Here is a 22,725-nt window from a genome sequence, read left to right as displayed (position 1 = left end):
GAGAATGTAAGTCACTTGCTGAATGAAGTCACAGCTGGTAAGTGACAGGCCTCCGTTTTTAACCGCTACGCTGCATCAAAGGCTTAGCACAGGCCTGGGAATCCCAGGAGGCAGGCCTGCCAACACGCAGGGGAGGCAAAAAGAGAAACAAGAAAGATGGAGGCAAAGACAAGGACAGACAGAGGCAGAGGGACATACAGTGAAAGACAGAAGGTCAGCAGAAGGGAAAGGGGACAGACAGAGGCAACCCAAGATCCTGACCCCAGGCCCTTGTCCCCCACAGCCCTGAGCCTAATTCATTTGCTTGGAGGAAAATTACAGAGGCCTCCCTGCCCACCCCCAGGCAGAAGCAATTCCAGACTTTCCCCGGTGAGCTGAAAGACACCAGCCCTGAGTCACAGGCAGCCACGGGTGCCCACGGCTGTCAGGGGCACAGCTGCCTCCTAGGAAGAGAGCTTGGAGGCTGCGTGGCCACTGCTGGCATCCGTGTTGACACTCTGGGTGGCTGGCCCTCCCTGCTTGGGGCGAAAGGTGGAACAGAGCTGGCGGTCCTTGGGGGAGGGCGGGAAAATCCACCAGACAAGAGCTCAGAAACGAAGGCTTCACATAACCCGGTTCTGCTGTTTCCTTCCGCATCTCTGGCTCGGGCACAGCGGAGGGAGCCAGCTGCTCTGCCGGGCAGGTGAGCCCTTGTGGAGTTACCTGGGTGCCTTCCCCACCGCCTCCCCCGCTCCATGCTGCCTTTAGATCTCACTTTCCACATCTGCTTCAGCCTCTCCGCTGTATACCAGCTGACTTTCTCAACTGTGCAGTTTTTGTTCCTACCCAGCAGAACTATGCTATTATTGCTGTTGTCACCACCATCAGCATTATTTAAGCAACATTTCCTAGGACCGGGACCTTGGACAGCCGGGTTTAGGCAGATGCTCGTGGTAGGGGGAAGCCTGAACGGGGCAAGGATCCTGGGCCCCGCTCCTATGCTCCTCACATGCCCACCTACCGCCCAGAGGCCTGGGTCTGAGACTGTCCCCAGTGCTGCCTCACCATGTGGCCTAGGACACTCAACTGCCCCTCTCCTGGCCTTCATGTGCCCATGAGAAATGAGGGAGACCACTGCTTCCCTCGTGAGCAAGAACCCAATCCGTGTGAGCAACTGCCCTTGACATCCGTGATGGTCTCATCCATCACGAGGGCTTTGGAAAGAATGGTACCCATGTGAATCAGTATTTATCAGCCCTGGACTCTCCCTTCTGGAAATGCAGGTACACCTGACTTATATCTGTTACCCTGATGTGAAAGGTGCCGTTGCAAGCAGAGGGACAGGGAATCTGTATTCCCAGACATTCTCAGCTTCCATCTCCTCTCCTCTCCTCCTAAAGCCAGTGCCTCACAGGTGGGTCAGGCAGCCTCGCCTGGATTAGAGTCACTGCTGAGCCCTTCCCACCAGCCACCCTCACATCTGCTCCATCACTTAAATGCCTGCCTCTGAAAGAACCAGGGAGTGGAAATAACAGCGTTCATAAGCCCTATCTGAACCCACCCTCCCGATGGCATCTTGTTCACTGCACCCCAGGAAGCACAAGAGAGCAGATGTCCCCAGACTGGTGACTGCACTGGGGAGGCTGGCATCTGCCTCCTGCTTCCAGGCCAGAGTCTTCATCAGTATGAAGACAGTAAGAGACCACTGAGGCCAAGCAGCAAGGGACAGATCCAGTCATGGAAGGAAGGCAGGTGACCCACAAAACCTACTGACAGGTGTTCTCTGAAACCTGAAGGGGCCGAGAAGGCCAGCCTGAAGGACGCTGGGCTCCATCATCCTGGCTGCTACCTCGCACTCAGGATGGATCTGTCTCAGGCCTCTCTAGCACCTTCCACACTACCAAGTGGACCCTTAAGAAAGTTTATTAAATGAGTACATAATGCTCCCAAAGTCACACAGCTGAGAAGGGAGACCAGATCTCAAGTGTGCTGACTCCCAGGCTGAATCAGGTGGGCTCTGAAACTAGACACACCTGGGTTTCCACTCTGCCCTGTCACTTTTCCTTTTTTTTTTCACCCTGTCACTTATTAACTGTATGACCTTGGACTAGTTTGTTCACCTCTCTGGGATTCAGGAACCTTCATTTAAAAGGGAGGAGAGGGGGTTCCTTTACATGCTTACAAGAGGAGATAATGGACATAAAATGTTCATTGCTCAGTAATGCAAGTTCTTACTACTATTAATGACAGCTCTCCTGAGCTGGTGAAGCCAGCATGGGAATTGACCATAGGTCAGGTTAAGGGAAGAAAAAAGATGTCACCGACTCCAGCTTTCCTTACTCCTAAGGATCAGACGGAGACTTGGTGATTCCCGGGCCCCTCCTAACCCTGGCTCTGCGTGGCCTGGGGAGGCCACTGTATTCCCACCTCCTTTGCTGTCGAGAGCTGGCCACCTCAGCAGGACAAACCCAAGCCTCTTTCTCCAGGTCGTCTAACTCCTCAATCACCTTGAACAGTCTTCCTCTTCCAGGCAGCTTTCCTGGACTACCCAGGAATGAGGCCTGAAGAACCATCACCCAGGAAGCAGTGAGCACCCAAGACACAAGAAGAAAAAGATAAACTGCATCTCACAAAGATATTGTGTCATTTAACGTCTCCCTGTCTCGTCGGCATCCATGAGCTGTCACAGAGCCGATGTGGCGGCTTGAGGCCAGCATGAGATAGGACACATGTCTACAATCACACTGTGGGGGTGAAAACCCAGGTCAGAGGTGGGAATGCCAGAATTAGACCCTCCACTTCCCATTCTGAAAAGCTCCCAGCAGGGGGCTAGATTCCTCAAGGCTTCCTCCCCAAAAGCCACATCCCAACTAGCACAAATCTCAAATGTGCATCTGGCTCAGAGGGTGTGACAATGGCAGGAATCCCGTTACCCATGAGGACCCAAGATGTTCACCTAGTTCAGTGACTCCAAAACGCTAGTCCTTTCATTTCCTCTGGTTGGCAACAACATGAGAAAAATGAAGATGGTGTCGATTTTCATAAACTCAAAATTACCAAATTTAAAGTAGTGATGGTCCTTTATTCTGGAATTGCATCCTTCCAACTTTTTCAGTGACAGTAGAGTCTTCCTTTGTGAAACATTAGCAAAAGTAGCTGACAGGTGGTGGCTGTTTTTTTTAAATTAATGCCTATTGTCAGCAAAACTACAACTTAATAACCCTGTATCAGTTCCCAACTTTTCCCTCCTCACTGGGTTCATGAAATCAATGTCCAGGAAACACATGTACACCCTGCCCAAGAAGGTGACAAATTCCAACTGTCCCTTTTTTTCCTTCCCCAAAATGCAGGAAAAAATTCCTGGTGTCTCACTCAAGACCCTTAGGGCCAGAAGTCTTTGCTGGGGTCCTGCCAGCAGCAGTTCAAATCCTCTTCCTGCCTTCAACAGTCGGTCACACCCCTGCTGTGGCTTAGATGCTGCCTCTTGAGACCTTTCCCAACTTGCTTAAGTCACCAAAATTAACACCCCTCCCATCCCAGGTTGGGGGGCAGGGATGCGCCACTTCCAAGTTCTGCACAAGGTCCTGAGAGAAAGGGCCTGTCCTCCCAGGGACATTAGGAGGCCTGTGCTCAGGACACAGAGTTGGGAGGGGTCTTGAGGTCCCAGAGTTCAGCCGCACCCTGCCCCCATTGTAGAGATGAGGTAGTTGAGGCACAGAGAAGGGAGAAGACCAGCCCAAAGTCACAGAGACAACAGCAAGGCCAAGAACACTCCAGAGTTCCTTTGACTCCACCAGGGCCAGTCCCCCAACACCTGCAGGGTGGCTGTGAACACACTCACTCCAGGCTGCTGCTTCCTTCCCAAGTCCCCATGCCACACTGCCAGGCCGCGCACCATAAACACTGCCCACCAATTACAATTCCTTTGTGTCCCAAGCAGGGGTCCCTCCCCTCTCCAAGCCAAGCAGGTCCAAGGATTGACCTGGGACCCTGACAACAAAGTCACCCCCACTAAACCCCACTACCTCTAAATCCCGAATTTTAATAGTGAAGTCTCCGTCTTCTGTCCAACTTTCTAGAAGAGCCCAGGTGTGCAGGCCCCACCCCCACGCCCCTCAGTGGACACTAGTGCTTGACACCCAGACCCAGGGCCAACTCCAGTCCAACTCTCAGAAACAAGTGTGGCCAGCTTCTCCAGCCAATGGATCTTAGTGGCCTCAAAGGATACTCCTCTCCTAAGAGCCAAGCTTCCACTCAGTGGCAAATTCCCCGCAGGCTCCTTGGCATAACTATATATAGCCTCTACTTTGTACCTCCAGTGACGGGGAGCTCAGTACCTAGCAGAACAAGTCATTCCAGTACCACTTGGCTGTATCTCTTCTTCCAGGAGACGATTCTTCAACTGCCTGACTGTCACTACCATACACCTGCACTTCCTGGGCAAGACAATCCAATTCCTCCTTCAAATTCATCTCACCTGATGTGGTACCCAGACTCTTCTCTGCAGGTTGACTTACCCTCTAAACTACAACTCACGAAAAACACCATCTTCTACATGTGGCCTCTGTACAGTGAGGATGTCACCTCCTTCATCCTGGGTAAAATGCTTTCATTAATGCAGCCTAAGATTCCTAAGTCACCTGCCACATCCACTAGTGATACAGCCTGTAACTGGCCCAATCTCCCTGCCACTGGCCCATCTCCCAAGGAGCTGCAGGCAAACGAGTCTTGGCTCCCTCAGTCCTCACAACCACCCTGGGAAATCTTACTTCCATTTTAAAGATGAGAACCTTGAGGCACAGAGAGGTTAAGTCGTTTCCAGGAAGTCACAGCTTGTAAGCAGCAGAGCAGGAATTTGAACCAGGGCAGGGCACTTCTGGCCCCAGGGCGCATGCTCTGAATTACTGTCCTCTGCTATAGTTGTAGAGTTAATTTTTTTTGGAAGGGGGAGTCCAAGTACAAGAATTGACCTTGATCCCAATTACATTTCAGCTTGTTCTGTAGGAAGGAGGCTGCCACTCTGGGTCCTTTTCCGGCTACCCAGGCTTTTAGGTGCCCCATAAGGCCCCTGGGGTCTGCCTTTCCCCAGCGCCCGCCCTCCTCCCTCCCCTCCCCGCTCAGGTCTCAGGGTAAACCTGCCCCACCCCTCCCCAAGGGACCACCATCATCCTCTCACTCAGAAATCTCAGCAGGAGGAAGGCATTCAAACTTGGCCTGAGGGAGGGCCACAGGCTTCCTCCCAGAAGAGATCTCTAATCCATAGGCAGGCAGATACAGGTAAGATTTGAGAGGCTATTTTCCCTGAAGCCTGAGGTGTGCTTCTCTTTCAAGGACAGCCAAAGGCCAGGCCCACAGAAACCCCATCACTTGGCCTAAACCCGTGGCTGAGGCCACCAGGACGCAGGAGGCTGCTGGGAGAGCCAGTGGCCAAGCGAGAGCCCAGCAGCAGTCCCGCGGGAACCTACCGGAAGGGATAAAAAACGTGTAGCCCTGTTTCAGCTCAATTCTTTGGCATCGTTCCACGCGGTCTCCCAGGAAGATGTCGCTCTGTTTGCCTGACAGCACCCACTCCTCGTACAGTGCCAAATTGTGCAAGGTTGGAGGAATCAGCCAAAAGATCTTAGGAGGAAAAGGAAGCAATCCGTTAAAGGCCAAGGCCAAAGTCTGATTTCTTCCAGGCTCTGCCATAACCCAGGAGACAGCCCCACCTGCCTGGGAGCTGGGAGGAAGGGGAGGACCCGTTCCCAAGACCCCTCCAGGACCCAGCCCCACGGGTCTCTAGGCTGGCAGGGAGGGCTGTGCTGCCCCTGCCTGCCTTTAGAGAACCTCCATTCCAGCTGAAACACCAGGGTGGGAAGACTTCCTGAACTGGGTGGGACATTCTTTCTCCTGAGCCATGGGTTTGTCGGGGAGGTGGGGGAAGGAGAGGAAGGGGAATTTCCTAAGTGGTATGATAAAAAGGCCCAATAAATAAACCCAGCTTGTGCTCACTATGAAGAAGGGGGAATAACATCTGGAACCAAGCAGGATGACTTCTTACCCAGAATTTCTTCCAACATATTTGGTTAGAACAAATGCACACGTGTTCTCAAGAAGCACCCACATCCACGCAGGGACCCCTACGTCCCCACGTGGACATGCACATAGGGGCAGACACAGCAGGAGCAGCCTGAATGCACGCCCCACCTCCTTTCTCTGGGCGATGTCTGTCCCTGATGTGAAATGTTCTTGGAGGCAGCTGGAGATGGCAACTGGACTTTTAAGTTACAAGGTCCCAGTGCTGAAGCTGAAACTAGTCTGGGGAAATGAATGCTGGAGGTTCTTGGGCACTAAATCTGGAGTTTTAAGCTGGCCTAAGATTCTTAGAACATTGGACTGAGTGACCAGATGTGATGCAAAAGAGTTGACCTTGATCATTCCCTCCAGAAGAAAGACAGAGGGTGAGGAGGTGGCCCCAGGGGGACCAAGTGGCCCTGAAAGTACTCACAGGGCGGGGACGGGCTGGGGGGGGGGGTGCTAGCTGGAGGTCAGGAGAAGGGAAAGGTGAGCAAGCCCTTCCACCCACAAACAGCCAGGGATGTACAGAGATTTGAAGAGACTCAGCTCAACTCACCTTCCCACCCCGGAAAACATGGTACCAAACGGAAGTGCCTCCAAAGTCGATGTGGAAGTCAGTGAAACAACCTTTCACGCTCATCAGACAGTACCTGCAGCACAGACGCAGGGAAGCAGAAAAAACAATTCAATGCCTGAATCACAGGAGGTGAGCAAACAGCTTCAGAGACGCTTGACCTGCTGCCCTTTTATAAACGCTGACACTGGGGAATTTTCTTCTTTTTTTTAAAACCCAAATCTAATCGGAGTTCCCCATGGGGGAAGCCCCTGTGATCAGGTGACAAATCTCAATCATTGGCTACCTGCCCCCAAGGCTGGGGGAGGCATTTTTGTTTTCAGGTTCCCGCAAGAGCGGGCAACCCACAGGGTACTTGGTTCCACGGTTTCTACTCTTGCCCTGCCCCCACCTCCCACCCAAGAAAGAGGCTTCCTTTCTGCTCCTTCCAGCTCGTATACCTGCAGTTCTCCCAAGCTGCCAGGCCCCTCTGCAGCAGCGGGACCCCCTGGAATTCAGTTGTAAACCACCTGCATAGCTTGCCAATTACCAGTTCCCATTCATCTCCTCATTCATTCAACATTTACTGAGCACGAAGCAGTGGTCCAGCCCAGAGCGAGGCATTGCACTTAGAGAAATGCATAAAAATGCATAAGACCCCTGTCCTCAAGGGTGAAATGCTCTCACTGGAGCACTGCACTGGAAGAGTTAAATGGCAAGACAAACTGCAACTGATTGCAAAATAAGCAATGCAGCTGAAAGTACAGGGGTACCAGCCATAAAAGACCACAGTGTATGATTCCATGTATGGAAGGTCCAGACTAGGTCCATATGCAGAGGCACAGCAGGTCAGGGGTGGCCAGGGGCTTGGCAGAGTTTGGGAGGAAATGGGTAGTGACCGCTAGTGGTGACAGGATTTCATTGTGGGGTGACAAAAATGTTCCAAAACTGATCGCAGTTGCACAACTCCGTAAACATACTAAAAAACATTGAATTGTTCACTTTAAATGGGTGATGGTATGTGAATTACATCTCAATAAAGCTGCTTTTAAAAAGTAAAGCGATAAAGAGAAGATCCTGGGAGTTGGGTGATGGACGGGCAGAGAGGGAGGGAAAGAGAGGGGGAGGGAGAGCCTGGCCCTTAGAGGCTTGGACAGAGGGAGTGCGTTTGGGAGAAGGAACCTGCCAGCGGCTCCCCTTCTGAGCTCTTGCAACTGCCAGACAACCCACCCTTCCTTACAAGTCTCCTCCCTCCTTCCTCTACATGCTGCCCTGGGGGTGGGCAGAGCTGAGGAGGAGGAGGGACGGGAAGGCTGCCAGGTCCAGGCCTGGCAGTGCCAGGGCCCCTTCCCTCCCACCCACCCCTTCCCACAAGAGCCACCGGCGATACGGCTGGGGCAGCCTCCCCACGGCTCATGCTCACGCACCTTGGCACCTCCAGAGGCCCGCGCACACACACGCTTACCCCACTGACCTCTTTTCCCCGCTGTACTTTGCTTTTCCATGGTTTGGGGAAGAGGGGAAGAATGGGGCAGGGACAGGCAGGGAGGAGCCAGCTGCCTGAGAGGAGATAATGGGGAGAGGAGATAATGGGGGGCGTAGGGGCTGAGCTGGTTAGGAGGCTGGAGGGCTCCAGGCGCCCCCTCCCTCTGGCTGCCTTTTGCACCTCACATTCAGGTGGACCCGGGGCTCGGCAGTATGCAGGCGGCGTGCCCCGCGTCCCTCCTCCGGATAGGCTGGAAGGAGCCTTAACCATGTGTCTGCAGGAGGCTGACAAATCAGAAGGCCTTCCCGCACATCAGGGCCCCGCTGCCTAGCAACCCCATCGGAGGGGTGTAGTTGACAGAACAGGACGCAGCCCTGTCACGAAGACAGGAGCGGGCTGCGGTGCTGGCGCTGGGGTTGTTAAAGTCCCAGCTCCGGCTCCAGCTCTGGCTCCACACCCTCCCACCTCCTCCCCGCCCGCCGGGCCAGGTCCCCACTCTGAAAGCCTGGATGATCCCCTTCTTCCTAAGCAACTGGAGGGAGAGCAGGGTGCTGAAGCCCTAAGCCACCCCACCCCCACGGACCACACCGGCCTCTTCTCTCCAAGCCCTGCTTCAAAATATTAGTCTTCATTTTCCTAAAACCACCTCTTCCTCTTGGTTTTGTTCTTTCCTTTTTTTAATCTAACCTTGGTTTCCACCCTCCTCCAGGCCTCAGCAGAACAGAGACTAGGGAAAACAATTTCAGTGTCTGTGGGGTGGAGCAAGGAGATGTGCTTCCTTCGGTGTGCAGCAGGATACCCACCCAGGTGCCCAAAGCAGACAGGAGAGCAGCTAGGATCTTGGGCTCCAGGACACAAAGCCTGCCTGGCCAATCATCCACCTCCAACCTGCCAACCTCCTGCCCTGGCCCCAACCTCCCCAGCACGTGTGGAAAGGAATCCCTGCGAGCTGCGGCTGCTGTGTGCCAGGGAAAGTTCTCCAAGTTGAGCTTGTGTCTGATCTGCCCCCCTCCCAGTCACCCTCCAGCATCCTCTGAGGCCCCTCTGAGCTTGGGGGCCCACTTCCAGACTCGCCTCTCCGGGAGAGGCCCCTCCTCCCATGTCCCTCGTTTCCTGGCCGCCAGGCCTGAGCTGCCCCTCCCGCCCGGCAATTGCATGCTTTAGGGCGGCCAGGGCACCCGGACAGAGCGGCTTTTGTCCCGGCCCTTGTAGCTCGCCTGCCCCGCGCTTGTTCTGGGTCTCCCCCCTTACTCCTGCTTCTCGCTTGCTCTGGCGTGACGCCTTTGCACTGACCTCTAACAGCTTCCTCTTCCAAAGCACACCGCAGTCACATGGGCACCCCGGCTCCGTGCCACCGCTGCTAAGCTCTGGCCGGCAGGGTTTCCGCCTCGGCCGCCCCCTGCCCGGAAAGCCGCGCCCCTCGACAACCCCCACCCACCCACGGCCCGGATGGCTTCTGTGTAGGACACCCTCCAAGTTGGCGGCTAAAAATCGGAGGCCCCCGAGCTCAGCCTCTGGGGGAGAGGTTCCCGCCTCCCAAGGCCGGCGCTGGCTAGGGAGGAGCGTGGTAGGAGGGGGCGCTGCACCTGCAGCACCAACTTTAGGTCGCTGCCTGGGGTCCGGGAGGCGGGGCGGCCCCACCCCGCCTTTTTCCCTCCAACTTAGCAAAACTCCCCTGGCAGCCCAAGCGGTGTCCCCTCGGGCAAAGGGCTGGCGGAGGGGTCGGGGAGGGGTGGAACCTAGAAAGCTGGCACCGGATGATGGGGCTGGAGGCGCCGAGCGCGCGTGCACACACACTACACACTTACACGCAGTCCCCAGGAGACACAAAGAGCAGCTCCGCGACGCCGGCCACGCTGGCCGTGCAGCCCGCGGGCGGGAGGTGACCCACACCCCACCCTGGTGCGCCCCGAAGGAGTGGGGGCTCCAGGGCAGCCCCGGGCCCGCGGGGAGCAGCGTAGTGACGCCCGCCCTGCCCCGCCCGGCGCGCCCGCGGTTACCCTCGGTGGCAGCGGTGGCTCGGAGCCTGGGCGTCCCCTTTGGCGGCCCCTCTGGCGGCGGAGGCTCGACGCGCGCCTGGCCCCGGCGACCAGAGCCGAGACCCCTCCACGGCGCTGCCAGGCCCCGGTCGAGGACCGTGGAACCCTCGCTCGCTTCCTTCCTTTCTCGGGGAGCCGGGTGCAGCCTGCGCTCATCCCCGCGTTGAAACTGAACACACGCGCGGCGCGGCGGCCGCCAGGGAAGGCGGAGGGAGGCCGCAGAGGCGACAGGGAAGTGCGCCCGACCAGCGGCAGGGGACACCGCCGCCGCCCGCGGCCGCCCTCTCGCCCTGGCTGGGTGGGGGCACGAGGGTAGCTCGCCCACCTCCGTTCTACTGGCAGGTGCTCAGGGACTCCCTCACACCCGTTTTCAAGGAGTGTGGATGCCATCCTGCTGCTGGAGGTGACGACCCAGCAAGGCCACCTTCCGTAAATGTGCCCATCGGAGCAAAGCTAGAGAAAGGACCAGTGCCAGGAGTTGGAGGGCTTGTCAGATCCCGAGTATGGCAGCCTAGACACCAGGGATGCGCCTCTGGTCCTAAAACAAACTAGCTGTGTGACCTTGGACAACTACTTCCTCTCTCAGCGGTTTCCTTGTCCGGAGGGCAGGGAGGTGACCTGAAGTTCAACTCTGGAAGCTAAGATGTTCTTTTGGTGCCTCTTCCCCTACCTACCCCCTTAGTAGCTGTGTAACCCCAGATCATAGAACTGTTACGGGAATTCACTGAGACAGGTACTTCGATTACTTAATCCAATCTTCACAGCAACAGTATGAGGTAATTCCCAGGACTGTACCCATGTTACAGCTGAGAAAGCAGAGGCTCAGAGGTAGGGACTCAGTCTGGTCACTACCCTAGTAGGGGGCTGCTTATCCAAGCAGCCTGTCTCAGAGCTTCTCAGCCCTCTTCTCCAGGTCTAGCTAGCAAATCTCAAGATTCTCAAGAAGCAAAGTCTGCAGTTTACTGCCAAACCTCAACCACTGACTTCCAGCTAAAAGCGTTTGGTCCAGCTCGAATCAGAAGTCACACCCTCTGGGGCACACTCATCAGGACCACAGCCCTCCTCCTGTCTCACCCTTCCCCCAAATCACAAGAGGTGAAGGAGATGGCAGTATAGCCTCCCAGGGGCAGAAATCAAGATTCTCCATTCTTTGGCCAAGTCCTGGGCCACCCACCATTATTAATTAATAGGTCCCAATTATCAAGTGCTCATAATAATAGCTGCTTACATGCACAATACCATTTCACTCATAAAACAACCCAATAATCCCCATTTTAGGGAAGTGAACATTAAGCCATTTCTGGGTGGTCAACGCCCTGGGCCAAGGTATTGCTTCCTGGTGTCATTTATGGGATGGCGCACCCATCAGTACCTCCCTCATGGCCTGCTGTGGGGTTAAACTCTGAACTCTTGGAACAGGTTGAATTTTTTTTACCATATGTATGTTTTGCCTATTTAAAAGAAAAAATAATAATAATTTGAGCGCCAGTCATTGCGTTAAATGAGCTAAGAGAGGAGAAGGCCCTGACAATTGGATTAGGCTAGGCTGTCCAAACGGGAGATGTGTTATTACTTTTTGAGTCACAAATGCTCAGCTCCTTGACAGAAGGGACGACGTCAGAGGCCCCTGTGTACATGCAGCAACAGCCCTATAATTCTTCTCAGCTGTGTGCCACTGGAGTGAATCTTCCCCGCTTCTGGAAATCAAAACCCCATTTGTTGAACTAGTCAGGGCCTTCTAACTGGTGGCCCTTTCTGATCAAGTCAGGCCCTAGATGTGCTTGGTTTGGCCAGCACTGTTTAAAAAAAGATTTTTTTTTTTTCCAAAAGCCTGCCTCTCCAATTATCCAGAAGCCACACCAGGCCCTACTGTCTTAGACTAGGCTGCTACACCCATTACTGCAATGAACCACTATGAATTCCACTTCCCTTGTCTGTAAAGTAGGGGTGGTAACGTTTGCTTCCAGTGTTGTTGAGATTTGCATGCTAAGTGTCTAATATGTAGCATACATGGGTCCATACATGGCACCACAGAGAAGGCTGACTTTCTTTGTTCTTTTCAAGGTAGAAGGGAAAAGCCAGGAATCCAGAGGCCTGGGGTCCGGGGCATAGCCCGTGGGTGACATTAGCAGCCTCTCAAGGTCAGTTTCCCTGTGTGACACATTACACAGGGACGAACATTGATGATGCCAACAAATATGGTTGATGAAAATGAAAAGGTAACTATGGGTTGCAGAGATGCCCTATGCAAATGCCAGGGAGGGTGGTGCCAGGTTTCAGTGGCAACTGCAGGCCCTATGTGTCTGCAGGAGGCCACGTAGACAAACACCTTGTCCCAACCACACTTCACATCCACTGCAGGCCCCATACTCCTCACGGCGTGGGAGGGGAAGGAGCCCACTTTGTAGAGGGGAAACTGAGTCTGTAAGAGGAGATGAGAGGCTTGCTATAGCCACAGTGGGTGGCGGAGGCAGACCCAAAATGCGTTCATCCCAGAGCTTGTTTTCATCCTCTGTTGCAGCTTTGCACCCCCAAATTTTCCCCTGTAGTTCCTGCCACCCCCAGAGAGTACATGGGGAGAAAAAATGCAGTCAATTTTCAATTATCTGAGGGGCCAAACGTATGCTTTCTATGGGATCCCCTTCTGGCTGGGCTTCCGAGCTCTTTCAGTCCATGGTACTGTCCCCAGCACAGCAGCGAATATCATTTCTGCCACCTCGGGGTGCGACAGGAGCAGGTGAGGAGGGAAAAGCTTGCTAATTTCTTTCTGGAATGCATTAAACTACCCAACAGTCCTAAGTGGGAAAGGTGTGCCCATGTCATAGACCAAGGAGACTGTGGAGGTTTTAAAATGTGTCCAGAAAGTCTTGGAGAGCCCCTCTTCCAGAGGCAGAGCCATATTCCCCTCCCTAGAGTGTGAGCTAGATTTAGTGGCTCACATTGAATCAACAGAATATGGCAGAAGTAAACAGCATGTGACTTCCAAAACTAGGTTATAAAAGGCACTGTGGCTTCTTTCTCCTTGCTCTCTCAAACCACTTCCCTGGGGAGGCGAGTGGGCAGCAACCATGTCATGAGGACACTTGAGCAGCCCTATGGACAGGCTCACATAGTCAAGAACCGAGGCCTCCTGCCAACAGCCATTGAGTGCGCCATCTGGAAGAAGTCAGTCCTCCAGCCCCAGTCACACTTTCAGATGCCTAAAGCCTCGCCTAAGTCTGGACACAAGCTCCTGTGAGACTCTGAGCCAGAACCACTCACCTAAGCCACACCCAGATTCCTGACCTACAGAAGCTAGGAGGTGATGCTTCTTGTTTCAAGCTGCTAAAATTTTTTTCTTTTAAGTTGTGAAGTTTTAGGATAATCCGTTACACAGCAATGAATACTCCCACATCACTGTCATTGTTTGTATGATTATAAAGAATTTTCCAAGACAAATAATTCTGTACAGCCAAAACATTTCTGCAGAGTAGCCACAGAGAGGAAGGCCATGGCAGAAGTGCATGGTGCAGGGGATATTCATTCAGCCCTCCCTGTCATCATCTCTTCCCCGTATGTTTTTTCACGACACTTATCACCCCCTAAATTATATTATTCACTTGTTTGCTGGTCTGTCTCCTCTTCCAGCCAGAATGTGAGCTCATGAGAAGGACTCTGTTTATTCACCGTAGTCTACCAACTACTTAGAATAGTGTCTTGCACAGAATATAAACTCAGTGAATGCAGCAAAATGTAACTAATATACTAGCATACTATACTCTCTACAAATCTTTTGTCTTCCATAAAGTTGCAACTATCTCCTTGACAACTGTCACCACCCCTTACCTTAAATACCTGAAGCAAAATCCATTAAAATTCCTAACCCCTTCTCCAAGATCAAACTATATAAAACCTGGAGCCAGGGAGAAGGCAGTAATGGGTCTGTAACATTCCTCTCGTCAGGAAGACCCTCAGTTCAGGTGACCCTTCAGCTGTCTCCACTCTCCAGGCACCTCCAGCATGGAAGCTCTGTGATTTCTAGAAAGTGTCATTTTAATTAGATTCCAAAGAAACATTCCACTGTCCCAAAGGACTTCATCATCAAGGGACTTTTACTTTGCTTATTAACTGAAATCAGCATTCTTTTCAGCCGAACAAATGGACTATTTCCAAGGTGACAATTTCCTTCCTAACAGGATTCAAATCCCGTAACAAGTTCCCGCAGGCACTGATGGGGTTTGTAAATCTATCTGCCACATAATCCAACCAATATGTCAAAGACATGTGGTCCTAGAAAATTGTGTGTGAGCCTTTTTTGGGTAATTAGATAGGATTCTCAATATACTAACAGAGCTTACTATTTAAAGGCACCTTTCAATGAAGTGAAGACTGTACTGAATATCTGAGAGAGGCAAGGTAGACATTAATGAATTGAAATCTGTCACCCAATGTTATTTTATCTTCCTAAATACATGTCCCATTTGTCCTCTGCTGTGCTGTAACCCTGCCCCATCATTTGCCCTCATCTCGGTGATGCAGTGGCTCCTCCCAGCAGTCCACCCCACCTCCTCCAATCCACACAGCAGCAGGAGAATTCGCAGAATGCAAATCTGAACACGATCTTTTCTGCTTACTCTCAGAGGCTTTTCGACTGCTCTTAGGAGAAATACAGACCCCTCATCATGGGGGGTCAGGCCGTGACAGCCTGGTCACCCCCATCCTGCACCACTGCCCCTCCTCGATCCGTTCCAGCCCCACTGGCTTTCTTCAGCAGGTTCTTTGCCCCCCGCCGCCCAGCCCCAGCCCTCCCCACTGTCCCAGGCTCTCTGCACACAGTCAGGAAAGCTCTTCCCAGCCCTCTTCACTTAAATAGATCATTTCCCCTTTAGACTTCAGCTGGGGGTCACCTGCCCTGCCCTCCCTGACCCAGTGAACCCCCTAAGCTCCCACGGCACTGTGGGTCTCTCTGCCTCATGGACTCATCTCAAATTTCCATTTGTTTCTCTGATTGTTGGATTTGCATCTGTCTCCTGGATAGACTGTAAGCTCCATTAGGGCAGGGAGCTCACCTGGCTTTTTCCCCTGCTGTATTCCTGGCACCCAGCACCAGTCAGATGTTCAATACATATGCTGAATGAATGAATCAATCAATGAGAGCCAGGATCTGCCTCTAACTAATCTGAGTCCCACACTTTTTCCCTGAGCTCTGCCTTCATGATTCCATCGAAGCCCTTGGCACTCACCTACCTCCATCCCTCCCCACTTCCATCCCCACTTCCCTCCCATCTCCTCTGTCCTTCAGAGCCCAGGTCACTATCCCCTCTAAGATGATTTCCTGATGCTGGCAGCCAAGGATTCCTCCTCTCCCTGCTTCCCTCTGTCTGGGATGAGAGCTGCACCATACCCTCGTGTTAACGGCCCATTCTCCAGGAGGTAGGGTCTTCTGGTCCTGTTTATCTTTTACTTCCCTGTCCCAGGGGCTCCATAAATTTGGCTGGGATCGAACTGGAATGGAATAGAATGGAAAGCCCTCCTACCAACCCCACCTTGAGCCTAGTCTTTGCCTTTGATGCAGCCCAGATCCAAGGGGTGTAAGGGAGCTTCAGTTTTGAGGGCAGAAAAAAATGCCTGAGAAGAAATTAAAGGTGGGGGGGCAGAGAGCTTGAAAGCAAAACCTTGAGAAGTCCTGGGCCAGCACGCTGGCCTCCCTTACAAAGCCTGACACGGAGGTTGCATTCAATAAGCACTGAATGAAGGGCTGAGTGAATGAAAAGTTCACAGCCTTTAAGCTCCTGGGGGCACTCCTGGCAGCAGGGCTGAGCAGAGAGATGCTAATGGATTGAGAGCCGGCAGAGCCAACTCTTCTAGGAAGCCCAGAGCAACAGTCCTGCCTGGACAGCCAGCATCTCCTTCCCATTTTGGAGATGGTAACACGGAGGGCCTGAGATGGTAGGGGCCCCATGGTGACTTCCCCTTCCTAAAGGTCCACCACTCAAGTCTTAGAACACAGAGGAGCTCATAGCCACCTCTGCCCATGTTCAACAATTGGTCTCAGGTCATGCCGCATGTAATGATGTCCCTGCAATTAGATGTGGCCACCTGCCCCACCCAGCACCAACCTCCCACTTAGGGGCCACCGTCTGTCTGTCTAAGGAATGTCTGATGAGTAAGTGGCCTCTGGCTTTGTTCAGGAAAGATTCTTTGGATCAGAGGTCCTGGGGTCTCAACAGCAAGAAGCAAAAGAACACCAGACCCCTCCCCAGCCCTTAGCCAAAGAAAAGTGTCCAGGGTGGGCAGGTCCCCATAAAAAATCCACTCCCAGGACACGCTGTCACTTGGAGGGAGAAGACAAATGTTTGACAAGTTCACACAGACACACACACAGCAATGATTCCCACTACTCATCCTCTCAGATCACATCCACCCAGGCAGAGCAGGTAAGGCGGCCAAAGAACCATCTGGATGGAGATTCCAGACCCAGAGCGGAATGCAGATCCCCTGCATTCTAGGGAAGCAAGAGGCCAACCTGCCCACGCCAAGGACCCCCATCCCTCATGTCCCAGCAGCGTCCCCGCAGGCCTGTGGCCTCGGCCGGGGCTCTCTTCCCACCCGCACAAGGCTGAAAGTCACCCCCTCCCAGCTCCCACCCACAGCCAGGCAGTCTTACTTCTTCACTTTCGGGTACTTCATTTCCGCAATGGCGTTCGTGGCTTCCGTCTGCTTCTCCTTCAAGTGCTGGGGCCACATGTTGTCCACCCAGTCCACCAGGTCTACCTGAAATTCAGCCAGACCACCATCAGTGCTTCCTGTCTCCAGGTGCCCTAAAGCTGGGCTCCATCGCCACCTCAACCCCCTCCTCCTGCTCCCAAGACCTGTCCCACCCTCCCCGGCCCACATCAGGCTGGCCTTGAGCAAGGAGAGGAGGTGGGAGGTGGCCGGGGAGGGGACCGCAGCGGAGGACCTACCACGGTGGGGCGCTTGACCAAGTGCTCCAGCTTGGTGTGGCTGAACTCAAGGCTGATGACGTTGTACAGCTTGTCCCGCTGTGCCTCTGGCGTCTCATAGTACCGCACGAACTGCGACATGCTCATCTCCGTGCCCTTCTGAGTGTTCACGTCCATCACATCCACCAGCCGCCGGCTACCTGGGGGTAGAATCCACACGCTGGTGGCTCCTGCCAGCTGGGAGTCCAGATCCTACCTGGGAGCCCCTATAAAACAAAACCTGCCCCTCCCCCAGCGCTCCCCACAGGCTTCACCCTTATGCCGTGTCTATTTAATTATCTCATCCTGTCAGTTTTCCTTACCGTATCGTTCTCCAATCTGTTTGCGCCCCTCCACCACCACGGCCTCCACTCTCATCCAGTCCACCATTACTGCTCTCCAAGATGACCCCAAAAGCCTCCGAATGGGTCTCCACATGACTTCCTCCTACCCTCCTCTACACTGCTGCCAGAGTGAGCTTTCTAAAACAGAGACTTCCCTGTTTCAAACCTTCAATGGCTCCCCATTGCCTATTTTTTTTTAATTGAAGTATACTCAGTTTACAATGTTGTGTCAACTTCAGGTGTACAGCACAACTCTTCAGTCACACATGAATATACATATATTCATTTTCACATTCTTTTTCACTGTGAGCTACTACAACATACTGAATATAGTTCCCTGTGCTATACGGTATAAACTTGTTTATCTATTTTATATATAGCATTCAGGATCTGCAAATCTCGAACTCCCACTTTATCCCTTCCCACCCCACTCCCCACTGGCAACCACAAGTCTGTATTCTATGTCTGTGAGTCTGTTCTGTTTTATGTAAGTTCATTTGTCTTCCCCGTTGCCTACTGAAGAATCCTTTGGCGCGGCACTCAAGGCCTTTCTGTTTATTCGCAGCACTAGGAAAGTACTTATCTCTACAGATAATTAACTGTTTAGTAGTCCCCCTCCCTAGTCTGCGGAGCTGGAAAGTTACTTGACTTCTCTGAACCTCTGTGTCTTCATCCTGCTGTCTATTCTGATAGGCTAGTTGTGGTGATTAAATCCGACGATGATTACAGAAGTGCTCGGCACAGGGTCTGGTACATAAATGAATGGGTCCCCCAGCTAATCGCAATTCCTAAATATCATGTTTCTTTGCCTACTTTGTTGTCTTTCTTCTCTACTACTCTGTAGTCACCATGAGGGCAGGAGTCTTGTTCATCCTGCTCACTGCTCTATCTCAAATATTTGGAACAAAGCCTGGCACACAGTAGGAACAGATAAACGCGGACTGTTGGCCGTGCTGTGCCACATGTGACATATAACTTCTGCATGCACGACTGCAGAGCAAAAGAGAGTACGTGTCCCTCGTCAGGGAAGTCCAGCCTTTCGTCCCAGCAGCCAGCTCTGTGCCTCTCACTGCTTCCCAGAGGGACTTAAGAGACAGGGACCCTCGGTGCTAATCCTGGAGCCACCGCTGACCAACAAACCCTCGTGGAAATCATGACCCTTTCGGGGACTCTGCTTCCCCACCTGCAAAATGGTTATAATAATGACTTTAGAACTTCAGCCAAGATGGAAGGAACAACCAAACTGAGTGGATCTACTTTGAAACGGGGAGAAACAGACACAGCGCAGACTGCCAGATTCACGGTGGGTTATGATGAAAGCTAGCATCTCCTGTCCATCAGGACTCAAGGTGAGCATCGTGGTTGGAATGAGAAGCCCAATTCCCCATTAACCCAGTGATAAACACACAGTCCATGGAGACTTAGAAATGTACAAACCAGAGGAGAGGTGAGAAAGAAATGAAAAAAGAGAGAAAGAAACAAACAAGAAGCAGGTGATCACCTTGTTCAAAGCCACCCCAAGCCAATGACAGCTCGAGGGCCAAATCAACCCTACTGCCTGTTTTTGTACAGCCCATGAGCTAAGAATGGCTTTTACTTTTTTTTCTTTTTTCTTTTTTGGAGTAAAAGTAGATTTATTTAGAGAGATACATACTCCATAGAGTGCAGGCTGTTTCAAAAGGCAAGAGAAAGGCCACAAGGTGTGGGAGCTGGGTGCTTAGTTTACGGTAAAAGTAGGTACACACTCCATAGACAGAGTGCGGGCCGTCTCACTCAGAAGGGAGGGCGGCCTGGTTTTTACATTTTAAATGGTAGAGGAAGGAAAAATAAAAAGAAGAATATTCTGCAATGTGAAAATCACATGAAATTCAAACATCCGGGTCCATGTATAAATTCTCACCGGCCCACAGCCGCCCTCGCTGGTTCACTACCACCTATGGCTGCTTCCACACTACAAGGGCCGAGCTGAGTACTTGCCGCACACTGACAGCCCAGCAAACCCTGCAATACTTACTCTCTGGCTCTTTGCAGAGAAAGTTTGCTGACCCTTGAACTAGACAAAATCTTCAGGGAAACTTAACGCAGATACAAACACATCTCCATCTCATTCACTGCTATACACTCAGATCTATGCAGAGCCTGCCCCATGGTGACGGTCAGTGTTGGCTGAATATAAACACAGTGACCTTCACATAGAAGGAGCTGACTAATAAAAGTAATCCCTTGAGCGCAAAGGAGAACTTGGGTGTTACTATCTTTTGGACTCAATTTCTGATTTTCACAACCATCCCAGAAGCTAGGTGAACTGTCCCCATCTTACAAATGAGGAAACCAAGGACCAGAGATGTGATTGGCTCAAGTGCCCCAGAACACACCTTCTACCCATTAGACTAGTTAACATTTACTGAGCCCTTCAGCACAGGCACACACTCTACACAGGTTATCTTAATGGTGTGACAAGTTCTGTGAGGTAGAACTTCAACTGTACCCATTTGATGGATGAGAAACTGAGGCTTAGACAACTAACTTGCCCCAAAATGCTCAGCTAGCAAGCAGGCAGAGCTGAGATTTGAAGTCAATTCCATCTAATGCCAGGGCCCAGGTTCTTAATCCCGACACCCGCTCCTGCCTTATGCAATATTGAATCCTGATCACATGCTAAGGTTGAAAAATGATCCCTGCCTTCAGTGGCTGGCTCCTCACCCCGTGGATCCCAGAGAAGCCTTGGAGAACCGCTCTGTTTTGAGTTGGGAGTGCAGATCCACCAGGGGGCATCCCTGAACTTTGCTGGAAATTCTGACCATGCCCTTGGCAGTGTTCCTTCCTTACCAGGACTCCTGGAACAGGTGGGCTCTGCTCAGCTTTTCTGGAAAGCCCACCTGCGGAGAATCTGCTGTTGCGGGGGGCCGACAGACACCCAAGCCCTCCCTGCTTTCTAGCTGGCCTCCACCCGCCCTAACCTTGCACAAGTTTCCATCCACAAAGCCCCCTGAGGAACGGGGTTTGCTGGGCAGGTAAGTGATGGGACTCACAGCCCTAGAGGCTGGTGCAAGTCAGCACCGAAGGCCTGGAGCTCTGCCACCCCTGTCAGTACAATGCAGCGGTTAAGCTAAGACTTTGTGGGTTCGAACCCCACCTGGGCCTCAGGCCTCTTAGCTTCTCGGAGTATCATCAGTTTCCTCATGTATAACGTGGGACAAAAATGGTAGCCAGTCTATGGGGTTGTCCTACAACTTAAACAAGGAAATGTACATGAAACACTTCTGAGAAGTGCCTGCAAGGAGGAAGCGTTACCTAAGCGGCCAATGTCATCTCTAACGACAGGTGGGGAAAGTGAGGTGGTGGGAAATCAGAGCCAGTTAAATCCCTACAGCCAGTTCAAAAGGACTGACCACTGGCGATTCTAAAACATGATCAAGATGGCTAATGGGTAATGAAAATCTAAAAGTGACAGTGGCGATGACTGCAAACTCTGTGAACAGACCAAAAAACACTGAATTGTACACTTTAAATGGCTGAAATGTATGGTATGTGACTCATAACTCAATAAAGCTGTTGGTGGGGGATAGAGGGTTAAATTGGGAGTTCGGGATTTGCAGATACTAACTATTGCATATAAAATAGATAAACAAGGTCCCACTGTACAGCACAGGGAACTATATTCAATACCTTGTAAGAGCCTATAATGAAAAAGAACATGAAAAGGAATATATATAACTGAATCACTATGCTGTACACCAGAAATTAATACAACATTGTAAACCAACTATACATCTATAAAATTTTTTTTTTAATAAAGCTGTTAGTAGACAAAAACACTTAGGTGCTAAGTGACCAACAAAGTTGCTTTTTCTAGAAATTTTTTTTCCCTTCAAAACTTTCCTGTCTGGGTGGGCATAGCTCAGTGGTAGAGCGTGTGCTTAACAAGCACAAGGGCCTGGGTTCAATCCCCAGTACCTCCATTAAAAAAATAAACGAACAAAATAAAATACAATGTTAGCGCAAGTATTTTAAAAAAGTCTCCTGGCAACTTAAAAAACACATAATAAAAATATAAATTATTCAGCCATAAAAAGGAAAAAGTACAGACGGTCTCTGACTTACAGCGGTTCAACTTACGATTTTTTTGACTTCACGCTGGTGCAAATGCAATACATATTCAATGGAAACTACTCTGAATACTGAATTTTGATCTTTTCCCGGGCGAGTGATATGATACTCTCTCGTGATGCTGGGCAGCAGCAAAGAGCCACAACTCCCAGTCAACCACACGATCACAAACCACCGGTACACTCACTGGCCAGTTTTTCACTTTCAGTGCAATAGTCAATAAATTACATGAGCTATTCAATACTTTATTATAAAATACGCTTTGTGCAAGACAATTATGCCCAAAGGTAGGCTGGTGTAAGTGTTCTGAGCACGTGTAAGGCAGACGAGGCTAAGTCATGATGTTCAAAAGGTTAGGTGTATCACATGCATTTTCAACTTTTTACAATGAGTTTATCAGGACATAACCCCATCCTAAGTCAAAGAAGATCTGTAGTACCAACACATGCTACCACACGATGACCCTCAAAAATAAGCTAAGGGGAAAAAAGCCAGACACAAAAGGTCACGTTACATGATGTCATTCATAGGAAATGTGCAGAACAGGTAAATCCACAGAGGCAGAAAGTACATTAGGGGTTGCCAGGGGCTGGGGGCAAAAGAATGGGAGTGATTGCTGATGGGTGTGGGTTTCCTCTTGGGGTGATGAGGTTTTAGAACTAGCTGAAAGGTCAGTCGCACAACACTGTAACGTACTAAATGTCACTGAATTGTACATTTTAAAACGGTTAATTTTTATGTTATGTGAACTGCACCTCAATAAATTTTTTTTTTTGTGAAGCAGTGTAAGACATTACATCTCACATGCTTCCTCCACTCCGACAAGAACTTCATTTCTTCTGATCTCTCGCTCTCTCTTCTTTTACTGTTTCCTGCAATTAGGAGAGTCTCTTCCCCACTCATGGCTCAGAACTTGGGCCACGCACGAACCCTTTCAACTCCTCTCTCTCCGTGGCACCTTCAGACTGACCACTACGTCCTTCTCTCCCCACCGTTAGGCATGTGCTTGGGCTTAGTTCTTCACAACTTAATTTAGGGCTTAGGGATACAGGTAGAGGTGGGAAATGATAAACCCAACTCAAGACTGCAGTGGACCAGAAGTGTGGAATGGTGGCCCCCAAAAGATTTATCTACCCAGAATCTACATATAGAACCTAATTTGGAAAAAGGGTCTTTGTGGAGGTAACTGAGGTAA

The 22,725-nt window shown here is 51.5% G+C and overlaps 1 protein-coding gene and 1 non-coding gene across 11 annotated transcripts in view; one reads left to right on the top strand and one right to left on the bottom strand.

The window, feature by feature from the left end:
- Positions 1 to 22,725, bottom strand: part of KDM2B (lysine demethylase 2B) — a 107,652-nt gene that overhangs the window by 63,952 nt on the left and 20,975 nt on the right. For 6 of the 10 annotated variants that reach the window (XM_074356361.1, XM_074356364.1, XM_074356359.1 and 3 more), the window contains exons 5-8: positions 17,059 to 17,237; positions 16,761 to 16,867; positions 6,593 to 6,686; positions 5,445 to 5,598 (exon numbers count right to left, since the gene is read on the bottom strand). In XM_074356361.1, the coding sequence (XP_074212462.1) occupies positions 5,445 to 5,598; positions 6,593 to 6,686; positions 16,761 to 16,867; positions 17,059 to 17,237 (534 nt within the window). Of the gene's footprint in view, positions 1 to 5,444; positions 5,599 to 6,592; positions 6,687 to 8,063; positions 8,195 to 9,368; positions 9,517 to 10,075; positions 10,380 to 10,439; positions 10,626 to 16,760; positions 16,868 to 17,058; positions 17,238 to 22,725 lie in introns of those variants that run through there. The other 4 variants (XM_074356365.1, XM_074356367.1, XM_074356366.1 and 1 more) reach the window with 4 other exon arrangements.
- Positions 21,310 to 21,382, top strand: TRNAV-AAC (transfer RNA valine (anticodon AAC)). The gene has a single exon. It is a non-coding gene; the product is annotated as a tRNA-Val (tRNA).

This window comes from Camelus bactrianus, chromosome 32 (genome assembly GCF_048773025.1).
Source record: "Camelus bactrianus isolate YW-2024 breed Bactrian camel chromosome 32, ASM4877302v1, whole genome shotgun sequence".
NCBI classification, from domain to species: Eukaryota; Metazoa; Chordata; class Mammalia; order Artiodactyla; family Camelidae; genus Camelus; species Camelus bactrianus.
The sequence above is the reverse complement of the archived record's forward strand: the minus strand, read 5'-3'. Positions and strand labels throughout refer to the sequence as shown.